The following is a 24,266-nucleotide window of genomic DNA, read 5'->3' as shown; positions in this document are numbered from 1 at the left end:
AAAGTATGAAGGGAAGAAGATGCCCTGGAGCTTTTGCTGCAGCCAGGGACTGAGTAACTTGAAGCCACTATGAATTATTTTCTTTGATTTCTGAACCACAAAGGCTTACTGGAGAAAGAACTGGACTGGGATCCCAGTAATCAGTTCTACTTCTGGCACCTTTTTTTGACTTGACAAGTAGCTTTAGGCAAATACAATCTTTGTTTCCGTTTCCCTGTCTTTAAAAAGTGCAATAAATAGCCTTGTGTAAAGAGTTTTGAAACCTACACAACAGGACTCTGAAGAAGAGCAAATGGTTTAACGGTCCCAGCAGGATGCTGTCTTAAGCACCTACAGCATCAAGTATTTTCGTACTGTAAGAGTAGCCCACTACTGACAGCTACTGAATCACCAATGTGACTTCCTACAGCAAAGAGGCAATTATTTTATGACTACAGCTGGCTCACGTGCATCCTACCAACAATGATGCTAGCAGTGCACATAAGTGATTTGACTTGAGACTACAATCACAAAATAGACTTCATTATTAAACAAAAGCGTCATCTTGGCTTTTGCTAGGAGAGATTGCTAACATCATGCTATATGAACAGATGCATCTTTTTGTATATATATATATTTTTTTTTTTAACCAGCAACCTTAGTTAGAAGCCAATGCATCACAGAATATGCAATAAGCTTTTTACTTGAATTGCCATCTTTCTAATTAAATTTATAAGATACTAATTTTCTGTAAGGCTGGGAGATAAATAGTCACGATTCTCTTTGTCTATGATACTGGACAATGAAGTTTGTGTTTTGTATTTCCATGACCTCTGAATTCAGCTAGCAAGTTACCGAGATCCAAATCCAATTGTTTCAGAGTTTTTACATACTTTGCTTTGTCTTCTTCATCCTACTTACTGACCAACTATTCGTCTCCTTACTAACAGTACAAGATCTATTGTGGTGAGCTAGATAAGGACAGGAGCTTTTTGTTTTCAGTAATACATAAGACCACAATTTAGGCAGTGCCAGACTCCTGTAACATTACAGTAATAGCTTGCTTGCTCACAAACTCAGCTGATGGACAAAGATTGACTTTTTTCCTCCTAATTAGCATAGGGTATTTGAGACATATTTCTCCAACACTTCCAACATACTGTTATGAACCAAAAGCTTTCCATCTCTTTATTAAAACTTTCGTTTTCTATCCTTATTGGTGGCCGGTGACCTTTGTAAAGCACTTCTAAGAAACATGTAAAAGATCTTGTATATCAAGTAAGCGGCATCTGGCTCACTTTAAGCATGGGAAAATTCAAAAGCAATGGTCGTTTTGGTAGATTTAGAACTGACACAGCGAAAAGCTGACTTTAAACCTCTCATTCTCACAATACTGTTGTGCAGCTACACACGCTGTATGCATCAAAGTAATTTTAAAGGCTGTATGAATTTACTTGCATGTGCAAAAATATACACAAGGGAAGCTGTCTTTTGTCCTGACAAAAGGACAGTCTGTAAGATTGTTTGCATTTTTTTCCCAGCTTGCCTTCTTATTTTTAAGATCAGAAACTCTAATTCTCATAATCCCCTGCTTTGCTGAAGCTTCCATTGAAGAACTTTGTGATGTGAATAGACAGTACCTGTAACCATTAACTGCAAAAGTGTAATCAAACAAAGAGGACTGGTAATTTAGCAAAGACAAACAGTAACTGAATGGTTTTGACAATACCTCAAACAATAAACACTTACTTAATCAATTATGCTGCCATTCAAACTTTCTGCAGAGTCCAACACGCTAAGCAAGGCAAAAGACAAGTGAAATATTAATGGTTCAGACTATTTATAATACCATAAAGAGAATAAGATATTCAAAGTTTTTTCACCAAACAGATTATTACTGGTACTAATGAGCAGAAGAATAGAATAAGTACCTCATATTCTTCAGGAGAATCAGACTTAAAAGATGTTTCTAAACCTCTATTTTTGTTATTTACCAACATGAACAGGGAGGGAACCTCCTCATACCCAAGGTGAAATGCCAGTTCCACAACTTTTGTGCAAAGCAGTGGTCAACCACTGGGGCCAAGTTTTTATTCCATATACATAAAATGCTGTTTAGAAGTGTCTACAAACATAAACCTTTTTTTTCCAGCCTTCGTGACCCTGAAAACGAAGGCTTGGCTGTCTTAACCTGTAGTCATGACAAAACTCCCTGACTGAAATTCCTGGCCAGACTATCCTTGTTGGTACACACACACGTCTTCAAGTTGGGTTCCAGAGCACACTTCGGAAACGACCTTCCAGATCTCCCCCCTGTTCAGTATGCTCACCTGCACTGTCATCAGAACATCTCCAAGACAGGAGCTGGATTCCTTTAGAATGAAGCCAATACATATGCTAACTAGGGTATGGAAGATCTACCCCAAGACCACACCTAATGTACTCTACCCACAACCAGGCACCTAGTCCCTGTGATCAGATTAGATACGGTTTGAAGCAACACAAAACCTGAACACAGACATAAGGTTCCCAGCACCTACTGTTTTGCCCTAGAGACACGCTCTTCTGTTCATGCTATGTGCTAACATAGACATAGCCTTTGTCGCCATTCCCCCACCTACGATCACAGGGATAATAATAATTAACTACTTCCTCCCTCGCTGAAGCAAGGGAGTGACTGATTAGCTAGTGGGTGCACAGCACTCTGGAAACGGGAAGTGCTATGTAACTACTCCCTCTTACTACAAATACTCTTCTGTTTAGTAGAATAGCATGAAAATAAGTATTAATCTGCAATATCTTCATTTTCTCTGTCATTAAACGTCGCTCCAGTTGATTGAGCAACTGATTGCAGCACGTTTATTTCATACAAGTTGATACTAATCTGACATGCTCACTCAAGGGTACATTCATTGATTTTAGTTAGAATGCTGTTCTGTAAAATAGAATTTTGCCCTTTTATATAGTCGAAGCTTTCCTAGGCCTGAGAAGACCATTTAATATTTATCAACCAGGATCTAGAAAGACCATGAAATAATTAACTGAAGCTTTCTCAATGTCATTGCTACACAAGACATTGCCAGAAACAAGAAATGCCTACTACTGTTTTTGTCCTCTCTCCTACTTTATTATTCTTGCTTAATTTAACTGCAGACAATGTAAGCAATTTATGGATATTTACTTTCGAGACAGCCACTTTATTATTATCTTTAATATATGTATTTAGCTCTACATTGAAACTTCCAGAATTCCTCACTAATCAGATTTGGCAGTACAGCAACAGTCCACCGTGAATTTGAAAGGCCAAACTCGTGGACCCCTGAAGACAAGGCAGAAGATACACATGCTATTACGAAAGCTCATCCATTAAGTATGTAATGGTAACATTCTTCCTACATGGAAACCAGGGCTCTGAGATAAGACTTCAGTTTAGACTACGGACAAGCATTTCACTGCTCTTTGTGGGAATTTCAGCATCTCTGTGGGAATTTCAGCAATTGTCCTTTGAAAGGCCTTCATCAGTGGCTGTAAGATATGCTCAGTCTGAATTTCCCCCCACATCAACATGAAAATAAAGAATGAAACAAAGGCTTTACGTCTTTTACGTCTGTATTCTGCTCTTCCATATAGCTATTGAGCAAAATCCACTCTTTCTCGTTTTTTTACATTTAAGTTCTGCAGCTGCTTAGGGTTTTGCTTCTCATTTACCCAAAGGCACCCTGCAGTTGGCAAAAATGAGGAATTTAGTCTCTCATTCGTAAGTGCCATGAGAGTCTATGAACTGAACACCTCTTTACCTCTCAGAGGTTGTCAGACTCATCTGACCAGAGTCTGCTGACCAGCGCAGGCCTGGCATAAAGTGTGAGGACATCAACTGTGCTTCAAAAAAAAAAAAAAAAAAAGCCAGAGGAAGAAATAAGCCCTTCTACTTAAAACAGTATTGTGTTTAGCAAAGTCATGTAGAATGTAGAAAATTTTAATTTAATTTCTCCTGTTTAACTGTTTCAGCTAGCTCAATATCCCATCTTCAACCTCTCAAGAAAACAAACTCACTATCGGTCTACACTGCAACTTACCTTCCAGCTATGCGTGGAAAAGCAGGAAGCGTTACCAAATAAACGGGAACAAAAGGTATTGTGTTGCCACCCTCAATCATAAGGTTGAGTCCAGTTCTGTTACGGTTTCACAGTTCTGAGTAATCATGCATGTACCTACTCACTAATCCTATTCTTCCTGGGCTTATGAGTTAGGTACTCATAAGGTACTGCCAGCTCTTGCTGGCAGAGAACCCAGTTCTCTCTGGGAACCCTGCAGTCTCTTGAAATAAATTCTTCACCTAGACAATGCTGCATGAGGAGAATGAACAGATGCAGCCAGGTGTGTGTTGGCTGATGGCTGTGGTACGAGCAGCCAATACCTGAAGGAGCCAGAGGTACTGAAATTCTTGGATTTCAGTGGCTTTAAACAGACATTTAAAGAGAGGAGTGACTGGATCTTTCATATACACATGTGAAACCATTACCTAGAATTACTTCCAAATACCAGCATCACTGCATAGTTCAGACCACACATAACAGCGCTTTTTAAAAGACATCTCATAGTGCAGTTTTTCAGAAAAAATGAACTACTGGTGCCACCAAAAATATCAGTACCTCACTGTACTCAATAGAAAAGATGAAAAGGAACTTCTATAAATAGTGATTTTTTATAGAGTTATAACAAGAAGACGTTCCCGAGATATTTAAATCTGAAGCTTAGTTCAGACATTTAGTGCAGTCTTGGGTAAGATAAGAAAACCTTACTATGCCTAGGCAAGCATTTTTAGTGCAACAAATTACTAAGATCTGCCTCCTTGTTAGCTTTGCTACCTCAGTCTTTTCACTATTTAACCCTGTAAATTGGATGATGAGTTACAGGGGGAACAGCATCATCTGTGAGAGTAACATCTCATGCTTCTATCCTCTCCTAACTTGAAAATTGAGTTTCAGTATGACATTCTTCCAAACAGAAAAGCTTTTGTATGAAGATAATGATCCACAAAGTGTTCACTTGAAGGCAAACTCCTTATCACTTCAAAATGGAATCATCCAGCAGGATTCAGGCTGTTATAATTATTTTAAGCAGATCACAGACAAATAACAAAGTTGGTGAGATGCAGTCCTTCCCTGCTAATTTAGAGCATCAAAAGCACAGCAAAGGAAATGAAAAACAAAAAAGCAAACCCTAAAACCTAGGTCAGCCTGAATCATTATTTTGTTTGAGAAATGACAGTGATTGGGGATTCATTAATTGATCCAGGAATAAAGCCTGGTGTCATTTCCAGCATTTCACTGAAATGCAACTCATGGAACTATAATTACAATGAGATTACTGGGAAACGAATAAGGCCCATGATACTTATTACAGATAGACTGTTAGCTTCAGAAAAAGAGGAAATACTCCTAGGTGATATATATGTCAAAGACAGAATTGCAATATTCTGCATTACTAGAAAAAACTATGTGCCCTGGTTGCTGACGAACTTAGAGGGCTGCCTGAAATCCAGAACAAGATTATTGTGAAAGCATTAAGCTTCTGAATTTACATTACCAATTGGTTAAGGTGGTCTTCTGCGTCAAGAAGACTTGGGGGAAGAATCATTTCCCCTTCTGCTCCGAAGAAGAAATGCTAAAGGAAACATATACCACCTGTCTGCACTTAAGTACCCTTCCTATAGGCTTAATCTTTTCAATTTAACTGTCCAAACTGGAAGAGAGAAAGGTCTGATCTATGGTCTCTGGAAACAGACTGTGAAAGTCTGAGTGGGAAGAAGGGATAATTCATTTACAGCTGCAAACCTGAATTTAAATATTCATGCCTAGAATTCCACACTTTTCAATGAAGGAAACCTGGGATATTCCACCATAATTCATCATAGAGCAACACATGCTGGAAAACTAACAAGTTCATTATACTTGGCTGCAGGAAGAATGTGGCTCCCAGCACAAGAAGGACATGGACGTATTAAAGCAAGTCCAGAGGAGGGCCACTAGGACGGATAATCAAGGGGCTGGAGCACCCCTCCTACGAAGACAGACTGAGGGAGCTGGGTAGGTTCAGCCTGAACAGAAGGCTCTGTGGAGACCTTAAGGTGGCCTTCCAGTACCTAAACACGGTGTACAGGAAAGCTGGGAAGGGACTATTTGTCAGGGGGTGTAGTGACAGGACAAGGGGGAATGGCTTTAAACTAAAAAAGTGTGGATTTAGATTAGACATTAGGAAGAAGTTGCACTGTAAGGGTGTTGAAACACTGGCACAGATTGCCCAAGGAAGTTGTGGATGCCCCATCCCTGGAAGTGTTCAAGGCCAGGCTGGTGGTGCACACCAAAATTTCTAAGGTTTTCTCCACTTCAATAACATGAAAGAGCTTTTTGGTTGGTTGTTTTGGCTTTTGTTTTGTTTTTAAACGTAATTTATTCTGGTGGGTTGGCGGGCTGAGAGACTGGAAGACAAATCCTTATAGCAAAAAGAGGATTTAATACATTTTAAGCAGGCTACTGAGAAAGGACATACAAAGATAGCCCAGCATTCAAATGGATTTTTCCCCTCCTTTCATTTATTGGCTTTCAGAGAGAAACTCAAGAAAATAGTAAAGGCCCAGACCAGTGATTCCACTAATAATAGCCATTACTGGAATCAGCCAAGGAGAGTCTGGGAAACAGCTCATCATTTGCTTTTTCAGGCCAAGATGCAAAGTTCTAGATACTAGGGGCTCAGAAGACCACTTTAAAACAAACAAACAAAACAAAACAAACAAACAAAAAACAGGGTTATAAAAAAAATAACCCCACCTGCTGCTCTGGCAAAAAGACAACCGAGATAACTACCTGACAGCCAAAGGAGGTCTTCCATTTGTTGAGGTCTACCCCTCTTTCAGGGGTTTCACGACCTAGTTACCACAGGAATGATGAGCAGCAGTTTTACACTAAAAGAAGAACCTACAGATGGGCCGAGTCTGCCATTCCAATGCAGCTTAACATGTCCATCTCTCACTAATACTGAGCTACACAAGGTATTTTGCAGTAAGACCATACCAACACCTTTATTCTTCCCTGCAGCACAGCAAATGCAGATGTCTCCTCCTTCATGCACCAGAGCTGAGGTGTGCATCACAGCTTTGCCCTTCAGTAGCCCACACACCACGAGTGTCATGAGTGGCCACCAAGGCAGTAGACGCCTCAGGGTACCACAGATGGGATGCCAAGAGATGTGGTGCACCACATCTCTTTTTCTCCAAAGGCTAGCTAGCTAGGAGAGGGGTGCCTAAAGAAAGCAACAAAGCAGCAGGAGCAAGACTGCCTATTAGATTGGAAGTGGGTGCCTATACGCCCCTAAACCTATGTTCTTCCTCTCCACCCCCACCAATCCCTAAAGAGGAGCCACCAGCCCCTCTAGCAAGCATCCTCTTGCTCCAAAGTAAAGTCCTGCCAGCTCTGCTCTCTCACGGGAGAGAAGGCAGGAGCCAGCTGCTCTGCCACTCCAGCACCTGGCCTGAATGTAGCAGGGCTACAGACAGGCAGTCTGTGCACTTCTTCCTCACCTCCCATCTTTTTCACATAATCTCAGAGTAACCTTAGCTGGACAGGCTGGCAGTTTTAAAAACATTTGTATATATTTTAGAATACACTGATATTTGGCACACTGTTCCTCTGTAGAGAGATGTTGAATCTTACATCTTTCCCTTCACATGTCTACTTTGTGGGGGAAACTGACCCTAATCTTTGCAAATAATCTCCTGGCCTTGTAGCACAGTTCTGTTGGTGACAAGTGTTGAAAGGGGAGTTTCCTGTCCCTGGACAGGCACTTCTGAGCACTGGGAAAAACAACTGAGCTTATGACCACAAACAATTTATCAGGATGTTTTGGTACTGGTCTGGGAAGTTTTGGTCTGGGCATACCTGCACAGCTAGCAATGCAAGCACCTCACATATGATGTTAGGACACTGCCAAAGCACATGTGCCTAAACTGGAGGGTTTCACTCCTGCTGTGATTATAATGATTTATAAATTGTTATACCATAATGCCCTATCTTACATAATGATGCTGACACCTCTGGGGATACTGACACCGAATCAGGCCTCAGCCTACAGCCAACTCCTTGAAGCTACAGCCTGCCTCACTCCTGCAGATACTCAGGGATCAGCTGAAAGACGGCCCTGTGCTACCCAGCGCAGCCCTTAACCCATGGCAACAAGATATCCTGCTGTCTTTGCCAGAAGACAGGCTTAAGCAGCACAGGCTGCTGCTCCCCAAGAAACACACTGGTATCACATCACTGGAAGACCTCCAAACTGCAAACTAAGGTTGTCATTGATTCTCCTCCAAGTAGCCAGTCACAGTGGCTCTGAGTGTCTCCAGAATGATTCGCGGTACACCCGTAAGCATATGAGCAACTGCTATGTGAGTGGCAGCACAGAGATGTGAATGCTATGGGATCTCAACCACACTACTTCTGGTAAGTCTGGGTAAACTGGTGACAGATGATACACATCTGCAGCACATCTGGTCCAATCTGCCTTCTCAAGCAGGGACATCTTGAGCAGGGTGCCCAGGACCATGTCCAGGCAGCTTCTGAAGATCTCCAAGGGGAGACACCCCACAGCCTCTCTGGGCAATCTGCGCCAGGGCTCCGTCACCCACACAGTAAGGAAATGCTTCCTGATGTTCAGAAGGAACCTCCCGTGCTCCAGCTGGTGCCCGCTGCCTCTTGTTCTGTCACCAGGCACTACTGAAAAGAGCCTGGCTCCGTCTTCTCTGCATCCTCCATTCAGGTATTCATAGATGCTGATGAGATTCCCCTGAACATCCTCTTCTCCCAGCTCGCTCAGCCTCTCCTCATAGGAGAGATGCCCCAGTCCCTTCATCATCTCCATCACCTTTTACTGGACTCTCTTCAGGATGTCTGTGCCTCTCTTGTACTGGGGAGCCTAACCTCAAACTCACTGTTCACCAGGCAGAATAAGCACAGGTCTAAGTGCTCCTGGAGATAAAGAAACCATTTTTCCAGGGTGTACAGGAGCTCAGCCTGCATCTCTGTCAGTGTCGGACAGGAAAAATCATGTCCCAGCCACGCTTCAACTGTGTTAGTCTGTCTGAAAATTATGCAAAACCTGCTGTTCTCCTATGTGCCTGTGGAGACCTACTCCCACAAGTACTAGTCCCATGTGCCTCAAATCCTCTGTCTTGGTGAGATTTAAGTCTGTGTCCACGGAAGTCTGAAAGCTAGACAGTGGTTAAGTGAGAGAAGGGATCCTGTAAGTATCACAGCTTTCCAACTGCAGCTAAGTCCTGGCACATACAGTTCCTCCTTGATAAAAATAATCACCCAGCTCTTAAGGATATACCTGGTGCCTCTGCGGAAGATGCAGAATTCCTCATAACAGGCCTCTAAAGTCAGTCTGTCACAAGATGCAACCTCAAGCTGTTTTCATATTTCACTGACTTGCCGAGCAGCTGCTGCCAAGCATTCACTAAGTGCTGCCCATTACACAAAGGCACTGGCATATAGTCACACCGTGCTCATGAGGTAGGTGAGCCAAAAGCACTGTGCGTGCAGTAACACAGGAGAAGCCTGCAGGCACCCCCAGGTGCAGGTACAGACAGCTCGGACAGCTATTCCAGTCCACTGCACTATTTGAATGCAAGCAATACCCTGCAAGTAGATCAAGGGACTTTATTTAACACAGACAATGACACCGAAGTTGAACACATGCCTACAGCCATCAGTGAGTAGCCACTGATGACACTTCATTACTTGCTATGAAACAAATTAATCTGTACCTTGCAAATTATGACCACCTAAATATCCATACTTACTACCCTGACACCCAGTCTGAACATTCCTGTTCCGTACCAAAACAGAATAATCTACAGAAAAAATCCCAGACAGGTAAAGAATATATATGATAGAGTTTTGTTCTGGGGACTAGTCACTGGATTACTGTGGAAAATGGAGTTGTAAAATTTGGATAGCTTCCATTTTAAGAAAAGGTGGAAAATAAGAAAAGGTGAAAAAGAAATACATTGAAAAGGCATGCTGGCCAGAGAGGTTGGAATATCATAGCACCTTTAAAAGTGACAAATGGGAGAAGGAAAAAAAGGTACAAATTTAAAGCAGAAAATAAAAGTAACATTAAGTTAATCAACAGAGAAAAATTCAACAGTTGGTATAAAATAATCTAGATGCCTAGTTTAGAAACTTAACGAATTGCTAATATATGGATGCAAATTTGAACAGAATGATATAACTGAAGCAAATATTTACGTAAGTGAAAGTCCAGTAATGAGCTTTCCTATACTTCAGAATTGGCTGGCTGCCAGTGATCTTTAGTATTTTGGGTTTAAATTCTAATAGAGAAAAACTGACGCAAAAGCTGGCACCATGGCAAGTGATTAAGTCACAGGTGATGTGACAGACATCTGTGTCCTCAAACACTTAACTTCAATGAAAAGGAAAGCAGGACCTCCCATGGCCATGTAGCTGATACTGAAGTTCTCAGGCAAACTACCTTGGCATTTCTCTAAGCATAGAAGTTACACTTTTCTAAAACAGAAAAGCACCATGAAGAAATACTTCTTAAGAAAAAGAACTTGCAGCAAAACTACAGTCAAGAGTAACTTTTACCGCATGTGATCATGACTTGATTCCATTTGGTGTGTAAACAAAAGAAGTCCAAAACCAGTAGCATAGGTATGTGACAGGCATGTTGTTTCATGACAGAACTAAAAGTAAAAACTGAATATAGATTTAACATGAGGACAGAGTAATTTCAGAACTTTTTTTGAATAGCTAGACAGCCTTGATTCCACAGAACAAGAAAAAAAAAATCAAACCAATCTTGATAGGTGGGGAGGTAAAAATAGAACACTGTATAGGTACAAGATTTTAGGAAATTTCAAAAACTGCTAACAGAAAGATTAAATTAAGAAACCCTCAGGCTCCACATGAGACCCCACATTTTTAAATGACAAAGCACTTAGAACAGCACTGGTCCCTTGCTAAATTACTCACAGAACACTTAGTATGAACAGAGAAAAATCCATGCATCATTTGCAAATATCTGTTTTGTTTTTAGGAAAACAGATCACATTTATAATGACAGTGAAAGCATCTCTACTATAGCACCCACTGCAGATAAATAAGGCAGAGGATTTACTAATGTTAGAACACTGTTACTCAGCAGGTCCAGACATCCCTCAAAGAGAGTTTTAGAAGCGCCTAGGAAGCCACTTTACAATTCTTGAAATAAAGACAGAAAGGGGTGAGGAGAGAGTGAATAGTAGGAGCTATGTGGTTACAACAGCTCAAATAGTTTGGTGTACAAAGTCAGTGATTTTGAGGCACTAGGTATACGCTAAGCAAGTGATTTGGGATCATACAACAAATCACCACAGCATGTGTTAAATAAGAGTTTTTTAAACAGTAACTATTAAATTACATCAAAAAAGACAACTCTCTTACAAACAGGATCCCAGTGATATTACTATTAGTGTAAGAGATGTTTTTAAACCACAAAACGGAAAAAAAAAAAGAATTATTACTGACAATGCCTATATGTGACATAAGAACTGTGGAATTGTAAATCATGAAGAGGACATGATGCTAAGAATTAATTAGCATAACCTGTCAAACAGAAACAGGCAAAGACTGTGCATCTTGAATACTGTTAAATGTAAGGTTGTTAAACAGGGAATGAACCAACACTGAAAAGCCATTATTTTGGCTTTTGCAGAATATTTTACTTATTGCATATAGTCAGCTGAATATGGCTAGTTTAATGCTGTGGCTAAGATGGCTGTTGCATTCCTTGAATGCACCCTAACGGTGGCATCTCAATGAGCAAAAGAGAAATTCTAGTCCTCTACTTCTAAAAAAAAAAAATATATATATATACACAAATGTTTGATTCTTGTTCAATGTATTTCTGCAATGATGTTGAAGAGCTGGAAAGGAGTCAGAAGAGCTATGCAAATGACTGAAGCATTAGAAAATCCATCCCACAGTTTAAGCTAGGACCAAGCTATGAACAATCCAAAACTATGGACACCCAGACTGAGCTATGAACACTCTTTTTTCTTTGTTTAAATACCTTCTTTTTGTCCTTAAGGTTGTTAGTAAGTGTAATGTTCAAGAAAATGATTAATTTATACCATGACCTGTGTAGCTGTTTTATTTCTCATATTTTATTTAATGTCAGACAGTAAATTCCATAGTAAATAAACAAGTTAATGGACAGGCTACTAGCTTTTTGTGGAACAACACTGTTTTGGCTCAGAAAAAAAAAAATCTCCCTCCCTAAAAGCAAACAAAAATCACACAAGCAACCTTGAAAGCCATGAAACCAACACTATTATGTATACATATATATAACTAAATGCAAGTTATAGTCTAGATTGGTAGGTTGAAATATTGTTTAACAAAACAAAAACAGAAGTCAACAAAAAACATCAGTCTTCCTTATAGCTCTAGTTCTAACCACTCCCCAGAGTTTTGGCTCTTTGCACACAAGAATCCTGCAAAGAGGTGGGAAGGTAATAGTGAATTTCATGTCACCATGCAGAAGGAGCTTCCTATCATGCAAACAAGACAAACAAAACACGCAAGCATTAAAGGTGATGAGCTGTTTCTCCAACTATGGCTTATTCCAGAAAACGTCATCATTCCTTGGAGATACAAACAACAAAAATGTAAAACAAAGACATTAAAAAACACCGTCATGGTGGGTTTTTCCCCCTCCTTTTTAGGCTGCTCTATTGTAAGAATGAGACCTACCAGCTCAACAAGTCACATATACAGTACTACTGCATAATTACCAAGGAAGAAAACAACTTATTTTGCCTCTTTAAACAATATAAGGTATGTATCTCCTCCTCTTTTACTGGTTTTATATTAATCAGAACACTCCACAGACAAAGGAATGCCATATAAAAATTTATATACTATGCTTTCCACAATGTTACATAAAATTGTTCACGAAGGAAGACCATAGATCAAAAGATTCAGCCCAGGTATTTTCCCTGAGAAAAGCTGCATTAACAAAACTAACACGGTAGTAAACCACAAGCCCAAGAATTCCTTTACCCAGGGAATGCTTGTATCAGAAGTTTCTTCACAAGAAACAACTTTAAAGCATACGTATTAACTTCTCTGTTAAGTGTCAGAGGTTTGCATTTGTCATTGGGAGTACAGCTACAATTAAGCTATTAGCAACGCCTGTACACAGTGTTTATCTGGCTTTGGTTCAAAGGCTAAAATCTTTAGAGATTACCATCTAGTTCTTAACCCTAACTAGATTTAATAATTAATAATAGCATATTTCACTGTTATACAGCCCAACACAGAACAAAATCCCACTGAATCAGAATTCATTATTATCATGTATTACAGATAAAAAGCAAGAATGATGGAATTAGGTAAATAAACCCCCAGAGAACAAAAATTACTCTGGACAAAGAATGTTTTTAGATTCCCATGAGTACAGATGGTATTACCAACCAATTTGAAGACAATCACAAGCCAAGCCATCTCAAAGTAAAATATCACTGATGCTAACATCAGAACTAAATCAAACATGCCTAACTGCAATTATACCTAAATTTCAATGAATCTTAGTCCTATTTCCAGAAAACACTCTATTTTACATTTTGATAAAAGCAAATTTACTCCTAAATTGTCCATTCTGTATTTCTATGAAATCAGCTGCTAGTGCAGGAGAAACAGTCATTTAAGTGACATCCATCTTTTCATGGATCAGAGTAAATGTTTATTATCTCCTTCAATTTATTTGCCATTTAATTGCTGAGATAAACAGATACCATAAGGAAACTGAACACAGCACAAAAATACTGGTGTTTCTTCTCAACATTCCAGTCTCACTACAGGGAAAAAAAAAGTTTAGATGCAATTTCAGCGGAAAAAAAAATAAGTATTTTTTCTATCCAGCAATCAAGTGCTGAAGAAATAAAATCTTTATTTTTAGGACACTAGTTATTACTAAAGCACTGTAAGTTACAAACCTGACTGAGTTTTAGTTGCCAGAGATGTCCCCCCATATTGGGGGTGGGGGGGGGAAGATCATAAAACATTTTACACATCAAAAATGTTTCTCATGAGGGATTTACATGAAATCCTTTCAACATGATGTGCAGCACCTGTAATTCTCCCCCATAAACTGACTGAAAAGTGACCCAGTTGGTGGATCGGGGGAATGGTAGTGAGATAAAGGCACTCTGATCTCTTTCTGGACTGCACCAGGTCAGCAGTTATCAAGAAGTCAGATGGCTGCTCGGTGGCCTGCACACCAAGATGAGCTACTCGTGTCTTCCTCGTTCATGACGATCAGGTGCAAGCATCAGAGCTACTTCCAACAAAAAAACAGCAGCACTGGGACAGGACAGATTATTATGGGAAGACAACTGTCGGTCTGCCTGAAAATATTTTGAAGTCTCAGAATCTGACAACACATACACAAAACAGCAAGGAGCAAGAGAAAGTTTAACCATAGCTATTTAAAGACAACTGTAGAACTATTTGTTTTGCTTTTGGGGCTTTTTCAACAGCACCACAGAGTATCTCAGTTTCCAGGCTACCATTATTCCCTTTTTACACACACAATAAAAGATGTAGAAGTGGAAAAGTATTGTATGAATCTGTATTATTTCTCTCCTAAAAGATTAACTGAGTCAATTTTTTATTTTTATTTTTTTTGTTTTTGCAAGCACCTTTGAAAGGTTCTCACTATCAACTAAATGCTGGTTTCAACACCTTCTAGACAACATGCTCCACAAGGGGAAACATCAAATCAGACCTGGATGGTAACACAAGAACTTGTTAGAGATACCTGAACAACTTCTTTCATTTTCAGTATTTAATTTCCATTGCTATTACTGCTCTGGTCTTGTTAAGACACAAGCAGCACACTTCATCTCAGTAAACAGAGTATGAGAGAAAAATAAAATTCATATTCGATCCTCAGCTACCCAGCCTTTCCAGTTCCTAAACAGCAAAAGGAATTATGATGTCTTTTCCAGCTTCTATGCATTTGAGTTTTGTTGGCCTTATAGGTTAGCAGTTGCTGCCACAGAAACCTTCTCTTTGACATTCTGTATGACTTCCATTTACCCAGAAACATGGGCTGGAATAGCCTTAGGCATTCTTTTCCGACATTCTCTAATACGAGCAAGGAAATTAACATCGACACTGAGGACCCAAGAGTTAAAAAAAAAAAAAACAACAACAAAAAAAAACCCTCTCCAGTGATGGGTTTGTAGAACAAGGAAAGAAAAGCAAGCCTCCTTAACTTATATAGATGTTCTCATTCTGTACGGGGACTCTTCCCGAAGATTATCTTGCTTCTTTTGAGCCTGCAGCTGGTAGAGCAATAAACTAGCTGAGCAGCAAGAAGCAGTACACCAGCAGCCAGTGGGGACATGCAATACAGCTCAGGTAGAGCAACAGACATACGCACAAGACTAAGCAGTAATGTACACCCCGTGCCAAGTGGAAAGTATGATATAGTCTAAAATGGTGAATTTCAAAACATATCTAAGATAAATTTTATTACATAGCACATTAGTTTCTAAATCTATAAGCAAGAAGGTGATTTTTATTTTTGGTTGATATCATGGCTGTATCATAACTACAACAGTTATTTCTAAGCTCTCAATCCTTGTTCACTGAAAGGACCTGTAACTGGTTGGGTTTCCATCATGTCCAACCACATCAAATGCCTACAGAATAGTTAACCTAAGCTCTTATTTTGGATTCACCTTGAAGTCAGTTAAGTACATCCAGAAAAAAAAAAAACAAAAAACTTCTGATGCACATTTGGTGACACTTACCAACATTGGAGCTCTATTTTCAGTTAACTTCAAAAGATTTAAGATTAAGATTAAGATTAAGATTAAGATTAAGATTTCTTTGTAGAAGATTTTAGAAGAAAGGTAAAGAAAATACATTTCAAATGATGACTGCCCTTTCCACAGATTTCCTCAAGGAAAAACAAGCCCTCCTTCAATGGATATTTGATAACTGGGGGTGAATCCTGAAGCATTTCAACAGGAACCCCCACCACATTTTCCCAGGTATAAAACAGAGGTCATAGATGATTGATGAAGATGGGACCTTGAGCAAGCATTTACCCTCCTTGTCGAGAAACCACACCAGGTCCAGCCCCAGGCACTAGACAAAACTGCCCAGCCCCATTCCTACCAGAAGCTTCTCCCACGTGCAGAGTGGGTCAACCTGGCTCGTGAGTAACACGGTTCTGAGACAAAGCGCTAACGCACAGCTCTGCTGTGCAAAGGTAGCAGCAGTACCACCGCTCCTAGCTTTTCCACTTTACGGAATCACAAGGGGTTTCCACTTTTCAGAACCTTTCTGATGTCCTGCTGCTTTATTCAGGCTGTGCACGTATTACACATCGCCTCCCCTTTGGGGAAGGATAAGGTGAACCACCACTGTGGGACTTGTCTAAACCACGTCGTCCGTATCTGTAGTTTGTTGGATAAACCACTTGAACGGATTGATAAAGGCAGAATCTTGTTTGATGGGTTTCATTTTTGCCTCTGGCATAGCCACACGCCACACCACCTTCTCAAATGCAGAAAGAAGTCAACAACTGCACTCCTCTGCTGGCAACTGCATCTGTGCATGGGAGCTGTGATAAAACTCTGCAGCACTGACCCAGCTCTGAACACTGAACAGTCTGCAAATTAAACAGTTGGATTATTCCATGCAAATTGTCCTCTGAAAGCCCACAAAGGCCAAAATCTTTAGACAATCACCCTTCAGTTCAGTCTCTGTATCAATGTTACTTACAGGGGGAAAAGTGTGCTTTCAGAACACTGAAGATTTAATCTTTAATTTAGCTTGAAAAACATTTGGACTGTTCCTGGAACTCCCCCAGTAACTTCTGAACGTTTTAAACTGTGGTATCTCTTAGATTCGTGCCCTCCGGTATTAATGCATCCAATTTCCTTGTTTGGAGTTAACAGCACTTAAAGCCTGATGCATGCTTCCATCTGTGATGCTAAGAACACCAAATACATGTCTTCCTGGGTATTTCGGACGTTCAAGATCTTTCTCAGTTTTGTACCACTTTGCTGCTCTTGGTTCTTGCCAGTCGGACACCTTATAATCATAATTAAAGCAAATAAAAAGTGAATGCTGAAAGACTACCATAATTTTTATTCTTAACAGCTGTTCATACATGGCAGTATTTGAGCGTAAGAACAGATCTGTCTTGAGTGTTATGCCATTCAGCAGGGCAAGAAAAAATGCTCAGTGTTTATAGTACTCTGTTACTGCAACAAAGTTAATTACCATTAATCACATCTACTGCATAATGTTATTTCACACCTTCTTGGGATTAATTTTGCAGATTGTCATAGTATTTCAAAAGAAATACTTTCCCTTATGAAATTGGCGCTGCCATTATACAACAACAAAAATAATCTGAAGTAGCTAAAAAGTAGTTTATTTAACATTGTATCACATGCCCAAATGTCTCTTCACAGGAGATTCTTTTGCTCAGCATATACTTTTCCCTTCTGCACTGATTTCATACTGTTTTTTAATGTGAGAGACAAATCTGGGGTCCTTTGGCTCTCTGACATATTAATTTAATTTTATTCATCAGAATTCTTTGATTATTGAGGCCCTAAACTAGGTTCCTATTGACGTCAGTGGGTGTAGACTGCTTCTAATGAAGTAAAGCCAAAACAGCAACAAAATTAAATATATATTTTTTCTCCCAGCAAAGGTGAAATCACGGTATCACATTGAGACCAAAGTGATGACTTATGTTTTCCTCAAATGAAATGAGCTACATATGATGGAATTCAAAGTATTTTGCATCCAGAATGACATTGTATGTCATTATATGGCCCCTACAGGGTCGTATTAGGAAAATATTCTAAATAAGAGATACTTACCAATCTAGTTACAACACATGCCAGGATGTACATTAAGTATCTGTTCGTTTCAACTTTTCTGGTTTAACACAGAGCATAGAAAGCAGTCAATCAAAACACACTACTCAGTATCAGCACTCGCTTGTTTCGTGCACACAAGAGAAACGTGTGCTATCACCTGATTTCCTTCTGCGATGCAGGGAGACTGCCTGCTTGTGCAGGCATTTCAGATTGTAACACGGAAAGGAGGCGAAGACAAACACAAAGCAGGAATGCAAACAAGACTCCAAAATTTTACAAAGGACTTGGTCACAGGTGCATGCCTGAAATTGATCTCAACTCATTGCCTAACCTATTCTTAACAACATTTAGCACTTCAGGTTATTAACTCCACAAGTGCAGCGTGTTGCTGATCGATAGCAAATATGTAAGTCTTTACTATCACTCCAATTTTGCAGTTAAAGAAACCGAGACAAACAGCTGCAAAACAGCCACACAACAGCCTACCAAAAATACGCAGGAGATGAATACAACTAGTTCCTTTTTGCAAACACAGTTAAGGGCTTTGCTACAGGAAAACATATTTTAACATACTCAAGGTGTACTGGAACCTCTCTGTTGAATGCTGCTCTTCTGAAGATAAAAGCACTGAAATGGACAGAGCAGAAAGCTCATTATAGGGTTTTAAAATACCACCTTACATTACACTGGTGTGTATGCACAGATCTCCCACCCACCAAGAATTTCACATGAATTTGGCTTTAAAACTGCTGTCTTGACAGTTATGGTCAGCAAGCCCAGAAATGCTCATAGACATTTCACGTCAATAACCACACACTGTATGTCTATTTATTATTTAATATTCACATTTCGGTTACGCTACTTGCTCTGCCTGGCTAGTCAAATTTGTACTTAGCAGAAATTTGTTTTTGTTTAGTAACTGCAACAAACTTACAGTTAAAACAAAAAAAACAAGAACACGCCAATGTGTGGCCAGACCTCCAACATTTGGTCATATACATATAAACAGGAAATTCATTTATGTACAGCTTCACAGAATTCTCATTTTCACACATCCACATTCCAAACCACACATCTGAGCTGCAATACACCAGCAGAGATTTACTGCAACGCCTTCTGTAAAAAAACTGCCACCCTGCCCTGTCCCATTTCAAGAAACCACAGGCAGCAGCTCAGCTACAGGAAAAATAAGGAAGCTTGCTTGTTTCTCTAGCTGATGAAAAAGTTATATAAAACCAGTGTACTCCATTGTTGGCTTAATGGACTCACTTCCTCTTCAAGTGATTTAAAGAAAGTCTAAGCCCTTGCTAACTCACCGAGTTGTGCATGTGAATCTTTAATTCAGCTGGCAGAGGAAAACAAATGCATACATATCCTGCACGCTTACTGGATATGTTCACCCTATGTTCAAAAGCGTCTTTCCACATCAGCCTGGCTGTCGTTCACACTAACTCATATGGCTTATCCTCCACCTGTTTCCTCTGGTAACGCACAGAGAATAAATGGACGTGCATCTCAGGCACCCGTCTTTGCTGACACACCTGTCGTCTCACACGTAGGGAACGCACGCCTCTTAAAAAACGTGTTTTGCACGTGATGCTACCAGCAAATAGGGTGGAAAACAGTAAATACACTGTCAGGCCCTCCAGCACCTCTTTTGGCCACGGTTTTCACAGACATATAGAGATACCTAGCCAACTCACATGATACTGCTAGGTTATTTTCTTACACACTCAAGGCATTTCCCACTGAGAAAACAGCACGTAATGTAAGTACATGCAGTGCACTGACAGAGAACGTCCAGGACTGAAGGTTTATGGCTACAAGCTATCATTCAGGACCAAGTGCTGCTTTCTGAGACCATGGAAAATTTCCATGGGTGACAGTCAAAATGCTATACAGAAAAATTAAAGCACATGTCTCTAAGTATTTGTTTAAGAATAAGTATGTGTTTTAAGCATATATGTACAAGCATGATGAATGCTCTACATTTTGCTTGGCTTACACCAATGTAAAACATTAAAACACCTCATTTCTTTCCAGCTATAAAAATAATATAAGTGTTTTTACAGCTAACAGCAAACAATGGATGGATATTAACAACTTTAAGCTCTGGAGAACAATCATAGGGTTTTACAAAGTGTTCAGCAGTAATGAAATCCAGAAGAATTTGGAAAATACATGAGATTAAAACCAAATTCAGTGGAAGACTGAATTTGTTCCAAAGTGCCTAAATATTACAGCCAAGCTGTGCTAGCAGAACTACTAGGATGCCTTTGTAACACCCTTCAGTGTGTATTTTAAGTTCTGACTTGTTAGAATTACAATGGTAAAAAACAAAAAAACCCACAACCTTTTTTCCTGTTTTAATCTGTTCCAAAAATTAAGCAATGATGCACAACAAAGTACCTAAAAGTGGTATTTTAACGTTTAATCACAGGGGTTTATTTTTAAACTAATACTTAAAAATAATCTTAGCACGCAGTAAAAGTTTTCCAGAAATGACTTAGCATGACTTGAACTCCGATCCTATGAAAAGTAAAAAGATATCATTATTAATACACCAAAGGGCGTACCCAGTACAGCATGTGTGTGTCATTCGGTAACGGTAACTCGCACTGTTAGGAGGGAACTAATTCACTTTGCAAGGAAGCACTCTGTTTTCCACAGTGTAAAGGGGGGGGGGGGGGGAACGACGGACTTCTTATCCACTAATGTTATTTTTTTTTAATTATTATTATTATTATTTCCACACACACACGTGTGTATATGTCTGATTTTCAAACAAGAAAAAGTAGAAATCTATTGCAGATGTGCTTATGTGTGCCTTAAAACCCTTCAAGTTAACAGGTTTTGCACAGACTTGCTGCAAGTGCAGAAGAGCATGCATGGTCAATTAACAAGGCTCAGCTTAGGCTGTACTAGTTCTCCCCTTTGGATCCAAAGGACATACCTCAGTCCCATTTTCAAAAGCCTTTAACCCACTTAGGCTTTTAAGTTCCACAACTCTTTATGAAGTGGGACTGAGGAGGTGACACTTTGGGAGAAAAAAAAAAAGTTTGCCTATGTTTATGTTTAACATAGCTAAGCAATGCTAGTACCTCGAGTCCTTTAAGTTTTGAAGGGAAGAGTCATGTAATGGGACAGTGGAGATCTAGTCAATTTTTAAAAAATAAAAGATGACTTTAAGCAGTTTCCGATGTTTTTTGTGCTACCAGTCTCACTGTTTTTAATAAATACTTTTCTACTTCTACAATGCCTTTATCTATCTCATAACAATACAAATAACCACACAAACAACATAACCTTAATAACCGAGCAACTGCAGATGCTGGGGAAGTAGAGAGAGTGACTAAAAAAAGTCCTGTCATACACCTAGAACAAACCACTAATAAGAAAAGTTTTCCTCAAAATTTGTTTATGAATTGAAACTCAAATCTCTACCCAATCCCACGACTTCAACAGTGGTTCACCGCTGTACTGCTTTTTACAAGATGAGATCATTACGTGTTAATCCAAACAGCTGCACAGACACACAGACTTTCGGTCAAACACAACAGAGGGTGACAAAGAGAAACACCAAAAATGAGCGCGCAGTAGTAATTTCTGTACTGGTTTCATTACCCAAATACAGCCGCGCTGTTTAGTATAAAGCAGAACATTCACCCCCTCCTGGTTTCTAGTGCCTCTTGCTCACATCTTCATCAGCACATTTCAACTCCTCGTTTACAGCAATACCTGTCAAAAGCTTTCACAAAGGCAACCTAGTGAGCTTTCTCCAGCACCTCCAAAGGGATGCCTTCTCGCCTATCCTCCCGCCAGGCCACCACCTTCCACGTGGCCCTTGGCAATGCCGTGGGGAAGCCCTAACCCTGAACCTGCCCTAACCCGAACACTCACCAGCGGGTGGATCTTGGAAAGCAATACCGGGTCTGCCTGCAGTACCGACTGCAGAAGTGCACCCCTGAACTCCTTCTCTGGGTAGTCTCTGTTGGTCCCCATCGATAGAATTCATACATTTTTGGAAGCTTGGGAGAAACCTCTACCTTCACCACGAGAAATATCAGGAAAATACAGAAACAATTCGGACTTGAGTAAACAAGTCAAAAACGCCAGCTGCCCCTCCTGAAGCAAATGTCTATCATTTGGTAATTATACTTCAGCATCCATGAAGTTAAACAAATGGAAACTATCTAACTTCTCTTTTATCTCCTCTGTGAATCCTGAAACAGTCACAACACGCACTTCCATCAAGCAAAATTAGGCCAAAATGAGACCAAATGTTATTACTGCAAGCGCTGCATCTGTCTCCACCACTTCTATTCCACACTCGTTAAGGATCCCAGCACCCTCCTCCACACACAGAGGAGAAGCTCTACCTCACAACGCAGGGAATAACACACTCGTATGAAGCATCAGAATAAACTGTGACTTTTCCTTTCAACCCTCCTTACCTCACAGAGAAGGCAGGTTACTGCCCCAGCATAAACCACATACGTGACCCGTGACAGGAACCCTCAGCATCACATCCCGCGTCCTCTCGGCACGTCCCTGCTCATCCACACGCCAGACGCTGCTGCAGACATATTTCAAGGCCTGCGAGCCCTGGGCAGAAGCTGCATTGCCACCGGCGCTACACAGCAGCGTGGTGCACACTGGATATACGTATTTTAATTCTAAAGGTTTATTTTAACACGAGACAAATTTCTGTCAGATAAACATTGCCTCTGCATACTTGCGGCTCTAAAATAACGATCTCTGTTTTAATGAGGGAGAAGCGATACCACAGATTTTATTTCCTGACCGGTGGGTGGATTCCAGAGGTATTAAAGATCCTGTCATCCTCCTGCATACTTCGGGTTACTCTTCACCTCCCTGCGTGCACGTAGGGCTTTACGGTTTCTTTTTCCTTCCGCTTTTAAAAATCGGTCTACAATCTGAGCACAAGCCCCTTATCCCAGTTTACATCATTAAATAAAAATCACAATATATGAAAAAAAAAAAAACAAAAACGCCGAGCGAGCCAGCTACCCTTGGGAGGCTCGCAGAACAATGCAGACATTAACGCCCGTCACCATCCATCCGCACAGCGACTCCCCCCGCCAGTCCCCCCGTTAATCCCCGCTGCCACCGCGCTCCTACGCCCACCACGGCACCCACCCCCGGGCTCCCCAGCCCTCCTTCCCCTCTCCATTTTGGAAGGCCGCTTCCCTCCCACACCGCTACCACCCGCGGCCGCCGCCGCTACGCGCCCGGCTGCGGCTCCCCGGCGATGCCCGGACGCGGGGGCACGGCCGGCGGCTCCCCGCCGAGGCCGAGGCCGGGCGCCAGGGGGGAGCCGAGCCGAGCCGAGCCGAGCCGAGCCGAGCCGAAGCGGCCCCGCCGCCGCCCCGGCCCCAGCCCCGCCATGTAAGGCGCCGGCGGCGCCGGCCCGGGGGGAGCCCGGGGCGGCGGCGGCGATGCCCGCGGTGCTCCGCGGCGGCTCCCGGCCGTGCGTGCCGGCGGCGGCCCGCACCGCGCCGAGCCGAGCCGAGCCGGGCCAGGCCAGGCCTGTCCGGGCGGCGGCAGCCGGCACTCACCCAGCAGCAGCAGCTTCAGCTCCCGGCGGGCGTCCCGCTTGTCCCGGCGCAGCTGCCGCTCGATCTCGTCGTTGATCCGCCGGGCTTCCTTGGCTTCCTCGCTCAGGCAGCACGCCATGATGGACTCCAGAGTCATTCTTCCTAGCCGGTTCAGACACAACCCCCACCCCCCTAAAAACGCACGCACTCACACTCGCACACACTCGCTCGCACGCGCACCCCGCCGCCGCCGCACCAGCCGCGGGGGACGCGGGCGCTCGGTGCCCGGGAGCCCCCGCCGGGCAGGCGCAGGGATCCGCCTCGGTGCCACACGCGGAGAGAGAGAGAGAGGCAGGGCCGGCGGCGGCACGGATCCCCGCTGCCTGCCTCCGACGCCCGCCGCTTCCAGCTCCTCCTCTCCGCGGAATCACGCACCGAACAACACGGACACATCCACCGCGCCGGCAGCGGCGCTCCCCGGCCGAGCCTCGCCGCTCGGCGCCGCCGCCCCTCGCCCCCCTTCCCCCGCGACCACCCCGCCCGCCCGCCGGAGCGCTACCGCCCGCCGAGCCCTGCCCCCCGCCGCCGCACACGCATGTCCCCGCCGCTCCCCTCGCTCGCCAGCCGCAGCCCGGCGAGGGGAAGCCTCACGGCGAGCGGAGCCTCCTGCCGGGGAGAGCCGCTGCTGGAGAGCTGCCGGCGCCCGGCACGGCACGGCCCTGACAGTAAGGACGGGAGAGGGGGCGGGTGGACGG

The 24,266-nt window shown here is 42.1% G+C and overlaps 2 protein-coding genes across 3 annotated transcripts in view; one reads left to right on the top strand and one right to left on the bottom strand.

The window, feature by feature from the left end:
* LOC310889451 (guanine nucleotide-binding protein G(q) subunit alpha) overlaps positions 1-24,035 on the bottom strand; it is a 132,089-nt gene extending 108,054 nt beyond the window's left edge. Inside the window, exon 1 of the mRNA XM_083816928.1 lies at positions 23,533-24,035. Coding sequence (XP_083673054.1) covers positions 23,533-23,668 — 136 coding nt within the window. The 5' untranslated portion in view covers positions 23,669-24,035. The remainder of the gene's footprint in view (positions 1-23,532) is intronic.
* A 64-nt stretch (positions 24,036-24,099) lies between these two features.
* CEP78 (centrosomal protein 78) overlaps positions 24,100-24,266 on the top strand; it is a 58,954-nt gene continuing 58,787 nt past the window's right edge. For both annotated transcript variants that reach the window (XM_083816927.1, XM_083816923.1), the window contains exon 1: positions 24,100-24,236. The gene's annotated coding sequence lies outside the window, so the exon portion shown is untranslated. The remainder of the gene's footprint in view (positions 24,237-24,266) is intronic.

This window comes from Anser anser (genome assembly GCF_964211835.1).
Source record: "Anser anser genome assembly, chromosome: Z".
Classification (NCBI taxonomy): domain Eukaryota; kingdom Metazoa; phylum Chordata; class Aves; order Anseriformes; family Anatidae; genus Anser; species Anser anser.
This window is presented reverse-complemented; position numbering and strand designations above follow the sequence as displayed.